Source organism: Lygodium microphyllum, chromosome 3 (genome assembly GCF_053477565.2).
Source record: "Lygodium microphyllum isolate KBCC chromosome 3, Lygodium_microphyllum_v1.1.10, whole genome shotgun sequence".
NCBI lineage: Eukaryota > Viridiplantae > Streptophyta > Polypodiopsida > Schizaeales > Lygodiaceae > Lygodium > Lygodium microphyllum.
The window spans coordinates 1027037-1042856 of NC_141137.1; the positions used below are offsets into that span (position 1 = coordinate 1027037).

The 15820-nt window shown below is 39.3% G+C and overlaps 1 protein-coding gene across 2 annotated transcripts; it reads right to left on the minus strand.

Moving 5' to 3' along the window:
• Positions 1-4639: 4639 nt before the first annotated feature.
• LOC148037990 (agglutinin-like) lies at positions 4640-8749 on the minus strand. Of its 2 annotated transcripts, none has more exons than XM_087667785.1 (3): positions 8485-8749; positions 8007-8269; positions 4640-7790 (listed from the first exon to the last, which is right to left on the minus strand). In XM_087667785.1, exons 2-3 carry the CDS (start codon positions 8175-8177, stop codon positions 7536-7538), a joined length of 426 nt encoding a protein of 141 aa, XP_087523911.1. In that variant the 5' UTR covers positions 8178-8269; positions 8485-8749; the 3' UTR covers positions 4640-7535. The 2 variants fall into 2 exon arrangements, with proteins under 2 accessions (XP_087523911.1, XP_087523903.1); XM_087667777.1 differs by having other exon boundaries at positions 8007-8272.
• Positions 8750-15820: the final 7071 nt, after the last annotated feature.

A 15820-nucleotide genomic window follows, 5' to 3' on the forward strand; every position in this document is an offset into this window, starting at 1 on the left:
CAAATACCTCCTCATCCCATGATACCTTGAGAATTTAAGTTGACAAGTTAAATGAAATTCTCATATATATATTCTTGGCTAAATCTTATCTTTATTATCTTTTTCACCCCTTTATAATGGCATCCATTAGGCTATTTAAGACATAGGTTGAGCATTTGGTTTAACAAATTTGTCTATAGCACCACATGCTCTATTTTTAGAGAAGTGAATATGACCCTACCTACATCACCTCTACATCATTTTACGTACTTGCAATGATTGCTAATCCACTAGTATAGAAGAGAACATAATGCTCCATGTATGTCTAACTAAATATTACATGAAAAAGAGCTTCACACCACAAGTAGTATAGGCTTAGGGGACCTCTTAAGTGATGGTATGACCTATATTACTCATGCTGACATATGGGCATATGAAATTGATCATTATGTGGTGCTTGACTATAAACCTCACTTCTACAATAGCTTGTTACAAAGATAGTTATGTATTATACCCCTACATTACCTTATACATAAATAAGTTCTTAAGTAGATTGTATCCACAAAATCCACACCTTGAATCAACCATTCCACCATACACACCTCCACAATCCTAGGAAGTTTGCACTCATTCAGGTTGGGGAAGGAACCCACTACCTAGGAACCTAGAAAATAGCAAGCCCATCAAATCTAGTATTTAGTAGATTCCACAAGTCCCAAGGTCCAAATATTTTACTTTATAGAAATGGTTTTTCTCATGGTTGGAATCTTCTCATCAAGTGGTATTGTATATAGGTGCTTTGAAATGGCATGAGAAGAGAAAACGATATTCAAGAAAGAGTATGCAAGATCGAGCTACCCCTCACAAATAAAGAGAAGGTAAACTACAACCTCAATATGGAAATCTAGAAGCACCGCCATTTTAGACACAAAAAATTTCAAACTCTCACCAAAATAGCATCAAGGGATCCAAAATTGAAGGAGATGGCGGACAAATGTACCTTATACAAAATCCTTAAAAAGTTCTAATGTATACTTGACTGTGACAAATAGATTGAATTTCTCACATTCAATGATCTAATAAACAAAGTGGAGGAAGCCATCAGGGACCCATAAGCAAGAAGAGCACCAACATAGTAAAGATAATCTAGTATATCACTTTAAAAAGTACTATCAATGCAATACAAAATGAGAAGGAAAGAACCTATTGAGGAATAAGAAGATGAAGAAGTAATGAAGCTATAAAAAGAAGAAAATGAAGTGGTAAGGAATCTATCAAAAATACAAAGGAAGATCAAGGCATTGGCAAGAAGCAAGTAGGAGAGCACCAAGCCAAGCTTTTAGATGATGCTCAACCCACAAAAGGTAAAGTGAATCAATTAGTGCAGAGAATGAAGGGGTTTCTACAATCAAAATAGTAGGAAGATCTAGTCAAGGTGAGGAGGAAAAGACTAGAAGAAGAGTAAAGAGTTGAACTTGAAGATCTAAAATGATAAAGGACAACATAGCCATAATAACAAAAAACAAAGGCCCCTCCCAAAGGTGGAAATTTGAAGAGAACTACTATGAAGGGAATATGAAGGGGACCAAATTACATCTTAAGAAGAAGAAGTAATTCAAAAGAGAAATCTAGTGTGGATGAATAACTAAATATTCAAAATGTTGAAGAGGAGGAGATTCAAAGGGAATATATGGCCAAATGAAGCTCAACTGCTATGAGTATTACTTGTCCCATTCCAACACTTGGAGTCAAGGAAGATCAAATGACCTCATAAATCACTGGCACCAAAAGGGATATAGCTAAAGAAGTAGAGTCTAAGTAGAGAGTATTGAAGGTGCCAAGGATTGAGGGATCATCTACTTTAGTAACTCTCCTTAAATAGGGTCTTGTAGAGGATTTTCAAGACTCACTAAAAAAAATCAATGAACAATGGCACCAATAGCATGAACAATGGAAGGTTGCCATAGCTGCACTCAAAAGAGGAAAAAAGCCTTCATCATCTATAGAAAGCAAGCAATTAGAGATATGTACAATATAGAGAGGGAGGTGGTATAGTTAAAAGATTTAAAAAACACTAGAAAGAAGTAAAAATTTTTGAAAGAGCAAATCCAAATGGAAAGGAGAACAAAATGCAACTACAAAGTTAAGAGATCATTACCATCAAGTATAAAGCTTGCTAAGGAGGGAAACTAAATGAAGAAGAATAACAACAAGAACAACTCAAGCCAAAGCTAGAAGAAGAAATAAAAGATGAGGAGATCAAAGTGGAGCAAATTAAGAGTATGATCATGGAACTGGCTACACATGGCAAAAGCAATATATAATTATGAGTAACTTTTAAACAACTAGCCTATGAAATACAAAAAAAGTAAGGAATTGAGCCATGCTTGGAGGGAGTAGTATATGTCCTTAGATATTCTAAGAAAGTGGCAAGATAGGGGATTGGAGGTGGCACATAATAAGATTAGCCAATGGGAAGAAAGAATGTGGACACAATCCTCAACATGGCTACAAGACTAGCCCAATCGAAATACTGTGAATGAGACATCGCAAAGAGAGGGGCTAGAATAATTGAGGAAATAATGTAGATATCATAACTTTGCTAAAAAGTTTCTTGAAGCATGAGAATCATGTAAAGATGACTCAATACAAGCTAGATCTCACTAGAGAAGCACTCAAAAAAGCTTGAAAATAAGCATTCTATGATGAAGATATAATGTGAAGAGGGATGATTGTTTATTGTGATTGAGGGAGACCAAATTCACAACATAAGATCTAATGCTGATAGATATCCTAAACAATGAAGGACTACTAGCCTCACCATCATCCTTAAATACACACCATGAAGCTAATACCACAAGAGCAAGCACCCACTGTAAGTGCACATGATGAATCAAGAGGAATTCTAAAACCTCATCCCAACGTGTGCACTGGATATACCCTTCCCAAACACAAGAGGAAATCAATGTCATCAGCCACTAGGATAGTGAGATAATTGGTGCACTAGAACATTGGGAGTCTGAGGTTACACTTGTGTGGTTTACTTCTTACTTTCCATGGAGAATTAAGAAAGTGCTACCTCTTGATGTAATGCATGCAATCCATAAGTAGGCCAAAAGACTTTGTAATATATTATTATGTATGCTTCAATATATTGTATTTCAACCAATCATGATTAGGGATAATAGACGGTAGCATGTGATCCATATCTCTCTATGTTTTAGATATATATATATATGCTTCAATAGATTTTCTTTGGACTAATAATGAGAGATAATAAACGTTAGCATGTGATCAATATCTTGCTATGTTTTAGAGAGATATATGACACATTTACAACCATGGAACATATTATGTATGCTGCAATAGATTAACTTTCAATCAATTATGAGGGATAATAGACATTAGCATGAGATCCATATCTCTCTATGTTTTAGAGAGATATATGATGCATTTACAACCATAGAGAGATGATTATGGTAATGATGGCACAAGAGAGCTAGAGGATGGTCATGGTCCATTACACACAAATCATGCTAATGCCATCACACATGAGGACAACTATGCCGCCACAATTGGTAAATCCAATAATTGCATTGAGTAATATCACAATGCCAATGGAATCCTATATAATTATAGTATTATTGTGACTCCCGTATGGACCATGACTCTTACATATCTATTGTCAATTATATAAACTTATATTGTGAATAGGTTGACTGATTAAGTATTAAATAAAGGAATGTGAGGTTCATTTGTGATTTCCTATATGAATCTATTTTACATTTTAATTCACATTCGTGTTGATGTACTATTACGAGTGACTAGATTTTTTAATTGACAAGATGGTGTCTTTTGAAAGGAGGAGCAATGGAAGAGTGGCCTTAGAAAGGATCAATCCAAGTTTTGAATGAAAAAATTTCTAGAAATAATCCCCTCATTTGGTAGAACTATGGATAGTGGGTTAGAACAATGATCAAGTTAAAAACTGCATGTATAAATCTATTTATGGTAGTTCAAATTTTACCCTCGTACAGTCATCTCAGTTGAGATTGATAATTGTTTCTTTCTCTTCTCTCTATTGATCAAGGGCGCTTTTTAGGTATCCTGAGGCAAGTTGTTCAAAAGCATGACAAATTTCACAACTATCTCAATGTCCATGTCTATGTTAGATAACTATGTTTGATTAGAATTTTAAGATTTTTCAAATCCTTAGTCATCGTAGGTTGAGGACGTGGCTTACGTAAATCAAAGAACTTACTAAGAAAACTAACATGTGAGTGTTTGAAGGAGACCCCCAATAGCCTCTCAAGTCTTTCACATGCTTCAATAGTTGAGGGACACCTAGTTACATAATGAATAAAGGAGTCTCCCAACAAGTGTGCTCCTACAATTCCTAGTGCCTTACAATTCTTAGTATCCCACTGGTTTGAAAGTTCTCATTCTTTTAGGCTTCTGTGAATCTACAACAATAATAATATTTCATATGCCCCTTTCCATCCATTCTAACCATACCTTGGATTACTAAGTGTACAAGAACTTCTAAGTGCCTTCAAATTAACTCAGTGCATCCTCATAAGACATGTATTGGACTTCTTGCACAAGATAAGAAATATCATGCTTGCTAATCAAATTAGTGTAGGACTAGCTAACACATGATTTTCTTTCCATGTAAGTCATATGCTAGCTGAACAAGGTTCATCAGAAGCAAAAAGCATGGTATAGTTGTATTGGACCACCATACAAAAATCCTTGTGGTTGCCAATATACATCAAGGATGCTTTCAACGATTTGAACTAGTTCTTCTATTCATGCATCTAAAAAATTATCAATAACTCACACCATTTGGAGAGAGAGAGAGAGAGAAATAAGAAAAAGGACAACTATATTTTTGTGGCCAACATGATTTTGACTTGCCACAACTAGTGCAAGGCAAGATGGTGCCTAGTAGGATGAAGGAGTACACCTATTGGCATACTTATTGTTGTATCAACACCTTGCAACTTATTGAAATCATTAGTAGCCCAGGTGACCACTCCACGTTGTTGTATAACTTCATTGCAATTAGTTGTGGAGAACAGAGAATTGTCTTGTGTAAACACCCATGCTGTCGAGGGCCTCTCCCAACCTACCAAAGATGCCCACGATGTTTGTGTCTTGACTACCAGAGGTAAATGAGACTCTGTCCCAGGTCTCCGAAGGGACCGTAGGTGCCAAGATTAGTCTCGAACTTCATATGGAGGTGAGGGCAGTGTATGGGCCTATGCTTTCATAGAATCCTCTCACTTGGTCGACCCGCTCCTCTGGATATTGCAAGGTGATCTGCTTTCTAAACAGCATTAAAAAAATAGTTATAGCTATTAGACCTTTTAACATAAATATATGTATGTAGGGTGACCAATATATATACTTATTGTACAAACTAACATACACTTATATCCACATGATGATGATGATAAGGATTCTAAATAAGTGATTGATATCATGTCATGTACAATGTAATGTGGTTAATTGTAAAGACTTCTTACTTTTCATGGAGAATCAAGACAGGGCTACCTCTTGATGTAATGCATGAAATCCATAAGTAGGCCAAAAGACTCTCTAATATCTTATTATGTATGCTTCAATATATTGTATTTCAACTAGTCATGATCAGGGATAATAGAGGGTAGCATGCGATCAATATCTCTCTATGTTTTAGAGAGATATATGGCACATTTACAACCAAGGAATATATAGTGTATGCTTCAATAGATTTTCTTTCGACCAATAATGAGTGATAATAGATGTTAGCATGTGTTCCATATCTTGCAAGGTTTTAGAAAGATATATGACACATTCACAATGATGGAGACGTTAGCATGAGATCCATATCTCTCTATGTTTTAGAGAGATATATGATGCATTTACAACCATAGAGAGATGATAATGGTAATGATGGCACAAGAGAGCTAGAGGATGGTCATGGTCAATTGCACACAAATCATGCTAATGCCATCACACATGAGGACATTTATGCCACTACCATTGGTAAATCCAATAATTGCAATGAGTAATATCACAATGCCAGTGGAATCCTAGACAATTATAGTATTACTGTGACTCCTATATGAACCATGACTCTTATATATCTCTTGTCAATTATATAAACTTATATTGTGATTATGTTGATTGATTCAGTATTAAAGAAAAGAACGTGAGGTTCATTTGTGATTTCTTGTATGAATCTATTTTATATTTTAATGCACATTCGTGCTAATGTACTATTACGAGTGACTAAATTTTTTCTTGACAAGATGGTGCCTTTTGAAAGGGGGAGCAATGGAAGAGGAGCCTTAAAAAGGATTCATCCAAGTGTTGAATGAAACAATTTTTAGAAATAATCCCCTCATTTGGTAGAACTATGGAGAGTGGATTAGAACAATGATCAAGTTAAAAAGTGCATGTATAAATCTATTTATGGTAGTTCAAAAATTGCCCTCGTACAGTCATCTCAATTGAGATTAATAATTATTTCTTTCTCTTCTCTCTATTAATCAAGGGTGCTTTAGGTATCCTGAGGCAAGTTGTTCAAAAGCATGACAATCTTCGCAACTATCTCAATGTCCTTGTCTATGCTAGATAACTATGTGTGATTAGAATTTCAAGATTGTTCAAATCCTTAGTCATCGAGGTTGCATAGTAAACTCAAAGAACTTACTAAGAAAACTAACATGTAAGTGTTTGGAGGTGGCCCCAATAGCCTCTCGAGTCTTTCACATGCTTCAATAGTTGAGGGACACCTAGTTACATGATGAATTAAGGAGTCTCTCAAGTGTTCTCGTACAATTCCTAGTGCCTTACAATTCTTAGTATCCCATTGATTAGAAAGTTCTCATTCTTTTAGGCTTTTGTGAATTAATATTTCATATGCCCTTTTCCATATATTCTAACCATACCTTGGATTACTAAGTGTGCAAGAACTTCTAAGTGCCTTCAAATTAACTCGGTGCATTGTTAGGAGCCATGTATTTGACTTCTTATACAAGATAAGAAATATCATGCTTGCTAATCAAATTCATGTATGACTAGCTAGGACATGATTTTCTTTCGACATAAGTCATATGCTAGCTGAACAAGGTGCATCACAAGCAACAAGCATGGTATAGTTGTATTGGACCACCATACAAAAATCCTTGTTGTTGCCAATATACATCAAGGATGCTTCTAACAATTTGAATAAGTTCTTCTATTCATGCTCCTAAAAATTTATCAATAACTCACACCATTTGGAGACAAAGTGAGAGAAATAAGAAAAAGGCGAGCTATATTTTTGTGGGCAATGAGATACAACATCATGGAGTGTGCCTAAAATGTGATCTTCGTGATGGTGGTGGTATGAACTCGTACATGGGATGATGTTGACTTCCCACAACTAGTGCAATGCAAGTTGGTGCCATGTAGGATGAAGGAGTACACCTACTGGCATACTTATTGTTGTATCAACACCCTGCAACTTATTGAAATCATTAGCAGCCCAGGTGACCACTCCACGTTGTTGTACAACTTCATTGCAATTACTTGTGGGGAATGGAGAATTGTCTTGTGTAAACACCCATGCTGTCGAGGGCCGCTCCCGACCTACCAAAGATGCCCACAATGTTTGTGTCTTGACTACCAAAGGTAAATGAGACTCCGTCCTGGTCTCCAAAGGGACCATAGGTGCCAAGATTAGTCTCGAACTTCATGGAGGTGAGGGCGGTGTATGGGCCTGCGCTTCCATAGAATCCTCTCACTTGGTGGACCTGCTCCTCTGGATATTGCAAGGTGATCTGCTTTCCGAACAGCATTAAAAAAGTAGCTATAGCTATTAGACCTTTTAACATAAATATCTGTACGTAGGGCTACCAATATATATAGTTATTGTACGAACTAACAGACACTTCTATCCACATGATGATGATGATGATAAGGATTCTAAATAAGCGACTCTTATCATGTCCTGCATGTACTACTACTAATTGTAAAGATGTCAAATGAGTACGCACGACTGCGTTCTTGCCCTGGGGCAGGCCGTGAAGTGGCCCCCATTCCATGTAGACAGCCCGACCATTGGTGACCCAATACTCCACTTGGATGCCATGGAGGTAATTCTCCGCATGCCAGACCTGAATCTTCCCTATCCCTAGCACGTCGATTACCCCCAGACCCGCGAACATCCTCGCGATGTCGTCGTACTCATAGCCTCCCTCTCCGCCCCACGGCCCCCTGCGGCCAAGCCACCAGGGGACGGTCTGCACGTCCTGGGCGCCTGCTGTTGCACGAAGATGAACGTCAGAAAAGAACTTGACATTACGAAGCGGAAAACAATACGAATTCTCATGATATTGATGTGATCGCTGCAGTAATTATAATTAGGTATGGCCGAGCTGATGGGAGTACTCCACGGCGCCATTAATTGATCATCAGACGATTGTATGAAGTTCACGTCACGTTACACGTACATTTGTCAGCATATATACATACCTCACTAATCTGATGACTCTCTGGGACAGCCGGCGCAGAAGCGCCAGCAGCAGCGAGCTCAGCTTGATCCTTACTGGTGGCATGCACATCAAGTACGTGATTAATCACTAGTAGTAGTGAGAGCGTTACTATGATCATTATCAAGGGCGACGTCAATGATGATCTGGTCCCCGGCCCCATGATATATCACCACGACTGCTGCTGGATAGGCGCTGCAAGTGATAAAGCTAGCTAATGTACCCAGGTCTGCTAAGTATGTCTCGCGTTCTTATGCTGCAATTTCGCGTTGTGTGGTCGGGCCTTATATACACGTCGTGTGCGCCAAGCAGAGGTACTGTAGTCTGTCACGTTTCTGTTTAAGACAGTTGGTGTAGTGCGCACTAGCTCTGCTAAAGCCATATGTTTATATGTTGGCAATTTCATTGTGCGCACAAATTACAATCTACTATTAAACCCAGATGTTTATATGGTCGCCATTTGTGCGCATAATTGCGGTGTTTAAAAATGTTAGGTCCCTCTCCATAGTTCTGTGGTGCGCTGATCTGTGTACTAATTATATATTACGAGCCATATTAAACTTCTAATTATTGGCTAGCACAGTACTCTGCCCACTCACCAAATTGGAATTCAAGATGCAACTGCATGCATGCCGAGTTGCCAATTGCTGCACTTTGGTCACCTAGCACACCTGCACGGGCTCCTGCATGCGTGGAATGAACCCGATTGCTTCCACTTGCCAACCTACTTTAATCTTCAAAACTTTGTTTCTTGCCCAACTAACTATAGCATTCTTGCCAACAATACAATAATAAAGTTATTTTAAATCCCTTCAACATTGTCTTGGTAGCTTCTCTAGAAGGAGCATCGATACTAGGGTCTTCTCATAGCCTCTCTTAAGGCAAAGTGTAATATTTTCTTACATTGCTATTTTCTTAGCAATACAAGTCAATAGTATTGCTTATCACGAGCTAATGGGGCAGAGAGACCCAATAGTAGTGCTTCTCGAAAAAAGCATTGCTTCTTTACAAGTGTTTTGGATGGCAAATATAAGATTATACGAAAATCAACACAATGTTGCAAACCCACTTTCCACCTAGTGCGTCCTTATGATGGGATCCTTCTGGCCTCCCTCCACCCAGTCTTCCCCCATGCACCTAACAATATCTACTTAATCAAGAAATCTGTACTACCATGCTAGTTTGACATATACAATTATACAACAAAAAGGCTCCATAGACGCGCTTGTAGACGCAATATTTGAACTGTGTTAAAAAATATTGGGCGCGTTTATTACAACGTCTACTGTCACGTCTAAAATTTCGCATCTAAAAGCGCGCTTATAGTGAAACTTACACGCCCATATACACGCGTCTATTGAGGGGCTACGTAAATATATAATCATATTTATAAAAAAGTGGATATATTCATATTATGCGTCTATACACACGTGTAACTGCGTGTCTAAAAAAGTGTTTACTCTGCAAGTTTTTGATGAGAATAGACACGCATTTTTCTTGCAATTTAGACGCGCTGATAGATGCGCAAAACAGAGGTATGAAAAAAAAAAACGAGACCTCTGGTTCCCCCCCCCCATCAACATCAAATTGTATGCTTAGGGAAAACAGAGAAATATTATTTCGAAGATTTTTGTATTGAAAACAAAACAATGTATGTAGAACACGAAATTTCATATATATAGATGAAACATTTTTACATGATGAGTTCTAGTGCTTGTGACCTCAAGCATGGTCATGTTCGCAAGCACTAGTTGAAAGTAATACATATCAAAAATGAAAACTACAAGCCAAGGGGAGGCATGCATACATGGGGCTCCTCTACATCTCCTCACAAAAGGCATCATCCTCGCTACCACCACCGCTGCCTGTGCCGCTGCCGCTACAACCATCGCTACTGCTAGTCCCCCCTTTGCTATCCTCAACTGCATCAGGGTTCGCCTACACAAAGGATTAAGATATATAAATACCATTACAAACAATAAATTAGAGTTACCTATACTTTTCATGTAAAAAATAAAGCATACATCTTCTGGTTGTGGAATCCTCATGGAACGATTATATTGCTTCTCCGTGATGAGTCCCTCCTTGTAGAAATTGTAACATTCTGAACTTCACACGTGAACCGCCTCTATAAAGGATAATTGAATTAAGTAAATGACAATTTTTTTTTTCTTATTATTCCCCTTATCCCCCTAGCCGACTGTCATGCTAGAGGGGGAGGGGAATAGGAAGTGTAATTAAGCTCCTCAATGGAGCTTGCAGGAGTGAGAAGACCCATGCGCATCGACGTGTGGGGGAGGGAGGATCTTATCCCCTCCCCTATTTAAATCGGGGCTATCAGAAAGCTTGAGGAGGAAGGCTAAGGTTGTAAGTCATGAGGGGAGCCATTATACTGTCAAGATTTGATAGAGAGGGAGAAGCCAGTCGATGCTGCCGTGGAGCCATTAGGCCCCGCTGCTATGGAGTGAGATGGGTGGATGCTGGCCGTGAGAGGGAGAGGAGTGGAGAGGAGGCACTGCCGATTGTCACCAGGAGGCCGCTGTCATCCGTCTGCCGCCATTCTGCTACCATTCGGCCAATGATTCGCCATCTGCTGCGCCTGTATGCCACGTGGGGCTTTCACGTTTCCATTCAGAAGGTTCTTAGGAAGCTTCTAAAAGCTTCCTAAGAAGCCCCCCCTCATATGGTCTATTAAATCTTTTATTTCCCCCCCCCCCCCCCCCCCCCCCCCCCAACCAAAGTCTTACCAAGGGCTTATAGCCCCTTTTTCTCCCCATATCTTAAATCTTCCCAAGGGCTATTAGCCCCTTTTTCTTCCCATACCTTAAATCTTCCCAAGGGCTTATAGCCCCTTTTTCTCCCCGTATCTTAAATCCCCCCTAAGGACCCTCTTAGGCCCCTTTTCCCCCACGCAAAAATTCCATTTTTAGCCCTTTCATACCCTTTCCTTGCCCCCCCCCCCCCCCAAAAAAGAAAAGAGAGTGTTAAGGGTTTTTTTTTACACCTTCTTTCCCCATACCAAAAGCCCTCGTAAGGGTCTTTTTACACTTTCCATTTTTCCCTTTCTTGTAAATCTTTAAAAGGCCATTAAGCCCTTTCTCGTGGCTTTAATGAGCCTTACTCGCAGAGGATTTTAAAATACCCCTTTCGGGGTTTTAAATCTTTCCGTGGTTTCTCCCCTCCTCCACAAGTATCCCTTCAAGGAGCTTCTACGACAGAAAGGAAAAGAAATCTCATAAAGGACGATGGAATTTCAAAAGGGAGTTCACAAAGCTGCATCCACGACGGAAAGGCTCCATTCGCGATGGCTCCTAAGAAAGCCCAAGGCACAACCGCAGGAGAATCGTCTCCTAGCATCCATGTGGACATCTTACCACAAGTCCAGGTTTTTCTTCCAAATTTTTATTTTACGTCGTTGTAATTCAATTGGGCGTAGATGATTTTTGGAAATAGGATGCATTTTTCGTCTTAAATGCTTCAGAAAAATTAACTCACGACGGAGGAATTCAGTCATTAGTATTTTTAATAAAATGAACAAAATAAAGTGAGCAGAAGATTGATATGTGTTCCTAGCAAGTAGTTTTTGTGCATTTCAATGAACTGAACTTAGATTATTGTCCATATCTACAAAATGGAATAAAGATAATGCACTCCATTTAAGCATGGAAGTATAAATTGCATGTGGCATTATTAGGCCATATCTTCTTCGCAATGAGTAATTATGGAAAGTGCTAATAATCCATAGGAAATTGCTAGGCATGAAATGATTCCTAAGTTGCATAAATTGGTCGATTATCGTTTTTCAACTCCATAATTATTAGTAAAAGGTTGCTTGTTTAGCATGAATCTTGTTCACAAGTTATAGGATGATTAATTGGAATTAGGTTATAACCTAACCTATGCTTGATCTTAAATCGATAAGTTAGGGTTGAAAATCAATTTACGCGTAGACAATGAGTCATGTGTTTATGGAAATGATAGCGTAATTATCTTCAAGAATTAAACAAATTGGCATAAACCTAAACACCTAAACCCACGGAGTACTCGTTTTAAAAAGAGTTAATTCCATTCCAAAAAGCTCACTAAGATTTAATACGTGACCTAGTTACACGTATTTCTAAAATTGAAACTCCTGTGTCCCAAATACTTGCCCACATTCACCTAATGTAGGGACAATGGAACGTACTTGAGAAGTGATCTAGGGTTCGTCCTTAAGAATCTTTCGCTAAAAAGATGGAACTTGGAACCCTAGGACTGACAATGTCAGCCGAATGTAATCAGGAACGGATTGTTTCGTGACTCCATTTAATGGGTAGAATAGTCCCATAGTTCAATGCGACACTTGTGCAACAAGTGCAGAGTCGTATGATCTTGTGATTGGATCACAAGGGAAAGGCCAATTCTCGGAATGAGGTTGGCAGATTCTTACGCAAGAGAATGAATAATCGTCCTAATATAATATCTTCCTGGGGTAAAGATAATTGCTTGGAGCAAAGGACAAACCAATAAATTGGAATAACATATGAACTTAAGGTATTGATCAAGTCGGGTTAATAGGGTACGGTCCTAACCCAAGATATAGGGGAACTTTCCAAGTCGCAAGTCATCCCAGATCGAGTGCTGGATGCATTCGAAAAGAAGGATTCATTCCTTAGCAGTTGGCCAACAATTAACGACCAAAGGAAATGTTTGTACTTGTTATAGATTTAAGAGCACTGTTTTGCTTTGTTTGATCAATGAATTAAAGGATAAATGGATATCTAATACTTCAGGTTGAAGGCTTGAAGGGAGAGGCAGCTTTAGTTACCCCCGACTACCTGCCTGACCCTAACCAAGGGGGTTGTTAACCGCGCCGAGAAAGTGGACCGAACCCGCCGCGAGAGGTCTCTCCGTTGAGTGCTACTTGGAGCAAGAGGATGCTTGGGTGCCAAGGGAGGCTCTGGCTGTAAATCCCTCACCTTTCGGGCCCTGCACAAGAGGTTAACGTGACTCAGGATTGGATCTCGAGGCCCGCATACTAGTCTACGGGCGGAATCTTGGATTGGTAATCCTTGTCGATTGCTAGATAGCCTTCGGGCGGATTGTGGATAACCCTACGGGCTAGACTTTATGTATTTCAAAGATAAATATGATAATCTGTTAACAAGGAACTTGTTTGACATTACTTTTCTATGTCAAGTGATATGATTATGTGAAGGAACTAGTGCCTAACAGGTTAATTAAGGAAGTTGATTGATACATGTCCAACTAAATGTGTTAGGTAATTAAATAACTAAAATAACCCAAGAAAAGTACGGTGGATGTCCTACGGGTGGGTGGTCCCAGTTGGCTGGGAACTTTTCTCAAATCTCGATGGACAACAAGAATATCGTTCAAAAGAACACGAACGACAAGAGCGTTGACCTAGAGTTATAACTAATCCCGATTTACGCTATTTTAGGGAAACGAAATGGGACTATGCCTTATGAGAGAGGTTGAGCTTGGCATCCCTCTCATTTCCCATTCTCCTTGAACCAAGTACAGTGTGAATCCGCTTCGAACCTGGCATTTCTGCGTAAAGTAGTTCACTTGGGTTCGACGTTGGTTGCTGTTAGGAAATGACCAATAGGGAAAACCCTAATTCAGTTCGGTCCTAAGTGGGAACGGCCAGAATACTTCCGCTACGTGGCAGACATGGAGAGTCCTAGATCGCAAACCCCGTAACATTAAATGGGAGTGCCGGGAAGAGCCTTCTAGATATACTTTCTGATGGACTGCTAAGACGTGTCCTGAAGATAATAGGTGAACACGTTACAGTTGGTATCAGAGCAAACCAACAAGGAATTGTTTTTATGAAATCTTAATAAGATAAAGTAAAGTAAATGTTGCTATTCAAACATTTCCTTACTTTCAATGATGTCTTGCAGAATTACGAAGCATGGAACAAGTTCTTAGTGTTCTGAGTCATGTTTATGACTGCGATGCATTCCCCTGATTATCAACAAAGGGTTGAGATGATGAACATCCTAGAGCGAATCTATAATCCATCATCTTTGTACATGAAACGAAGATGGACGGGTGCCTCAGGAATCTACTATATAGCTGCCCACCGGTTTGTATACCTACAGACAAACCTAAAGAGGATCAAGTGATTGGAAGACCTAAAAGTCGTGAAGCTGTTCATTTTTGTGGAAGCTCATGTAAACTCAACTTTACATATTCAAGGTTGGAGGGTTGAACTGAACTCATATGTATATGAGGAAGTGACTCGTGTAATCCCCACTGACAGGATTAAAGTGTTGGGGCACCATGAGAAGAATGGGTTCCAAAGGAAGGGATACCCTGGACTTCCAATGACTTACCGATTCCTGAAGATCCATGACCCGAAACCATACTATTATCTAGCTCCTATAGATAAATGTAATACAACATTATTCTCCCCAAAATAAATGTAAACAGTTGGCTTATCATCACAAGAAATGTTGTATTCCGAAAGGGCTATGTCCATATAAATACAATAAGACTTCATTTTATCAATGTCTGTTTGTGCATGAGTATTGATAAAAGTTAAGTAGCTAGATTGCTTGGTTGATAGCAGAAATCAAAATGAAATATAAATCATAACGATTATCGTGTAATAACGTTAAAGAAACCTTTATCCAGGCACAACCCCAGGTACAGGTTCCCAGTTTGCCTCTTACATCAAGTAATACTGTTGTAATCCAGGAGAAGAAGTTTCTCCTCAAGCAGATTAAGCCGCCCCAATTTGACCGGAGAGGCAGGTCTGTCCATGCAGATGCTGAATTTTGGATTGAATCCATGGAGGATTACTTTGAAGCAACCGGCACTGTACCCGCCAATCAGGCTATGCTCGCCAAGCTGAAGCTCATCGGTGAAGCCAAGCTTTGGTGGAAGCAATGGTTCAGGGATCAAGGGATCGCGGAAGGATCCGTTACTTGGGAGAAGTTGAAGAAAGTCGTGCAGGGAAGATACTTACCACCTGCATATTGCACGTAGAAAATGAATGAGTTCTATGAGCTAAAACAGCTGGGACTCACTCTTGATGCATACTACTCCAAATTTGTCTCACTTCTTAAGTATGTGCCACAGATGGACATGACACAACAGGTGTCAAAATTTTGTGTTGGTTTAAACCCACTAGTAAATACCCATCTTGAATCTATGCGTCCATCAAATCTTCAGGACGCTCTCATTCGAGCTGTGCCTATAATTCAAGAGGTGCAGGCTAGACCAAGGGGTAACAAAACTTGGTCTTATAACGACCCGAACAGAGGAGCATTCAGGCCTCAAATGAAGAGAGTTCAAGGTCAGAATCAGGG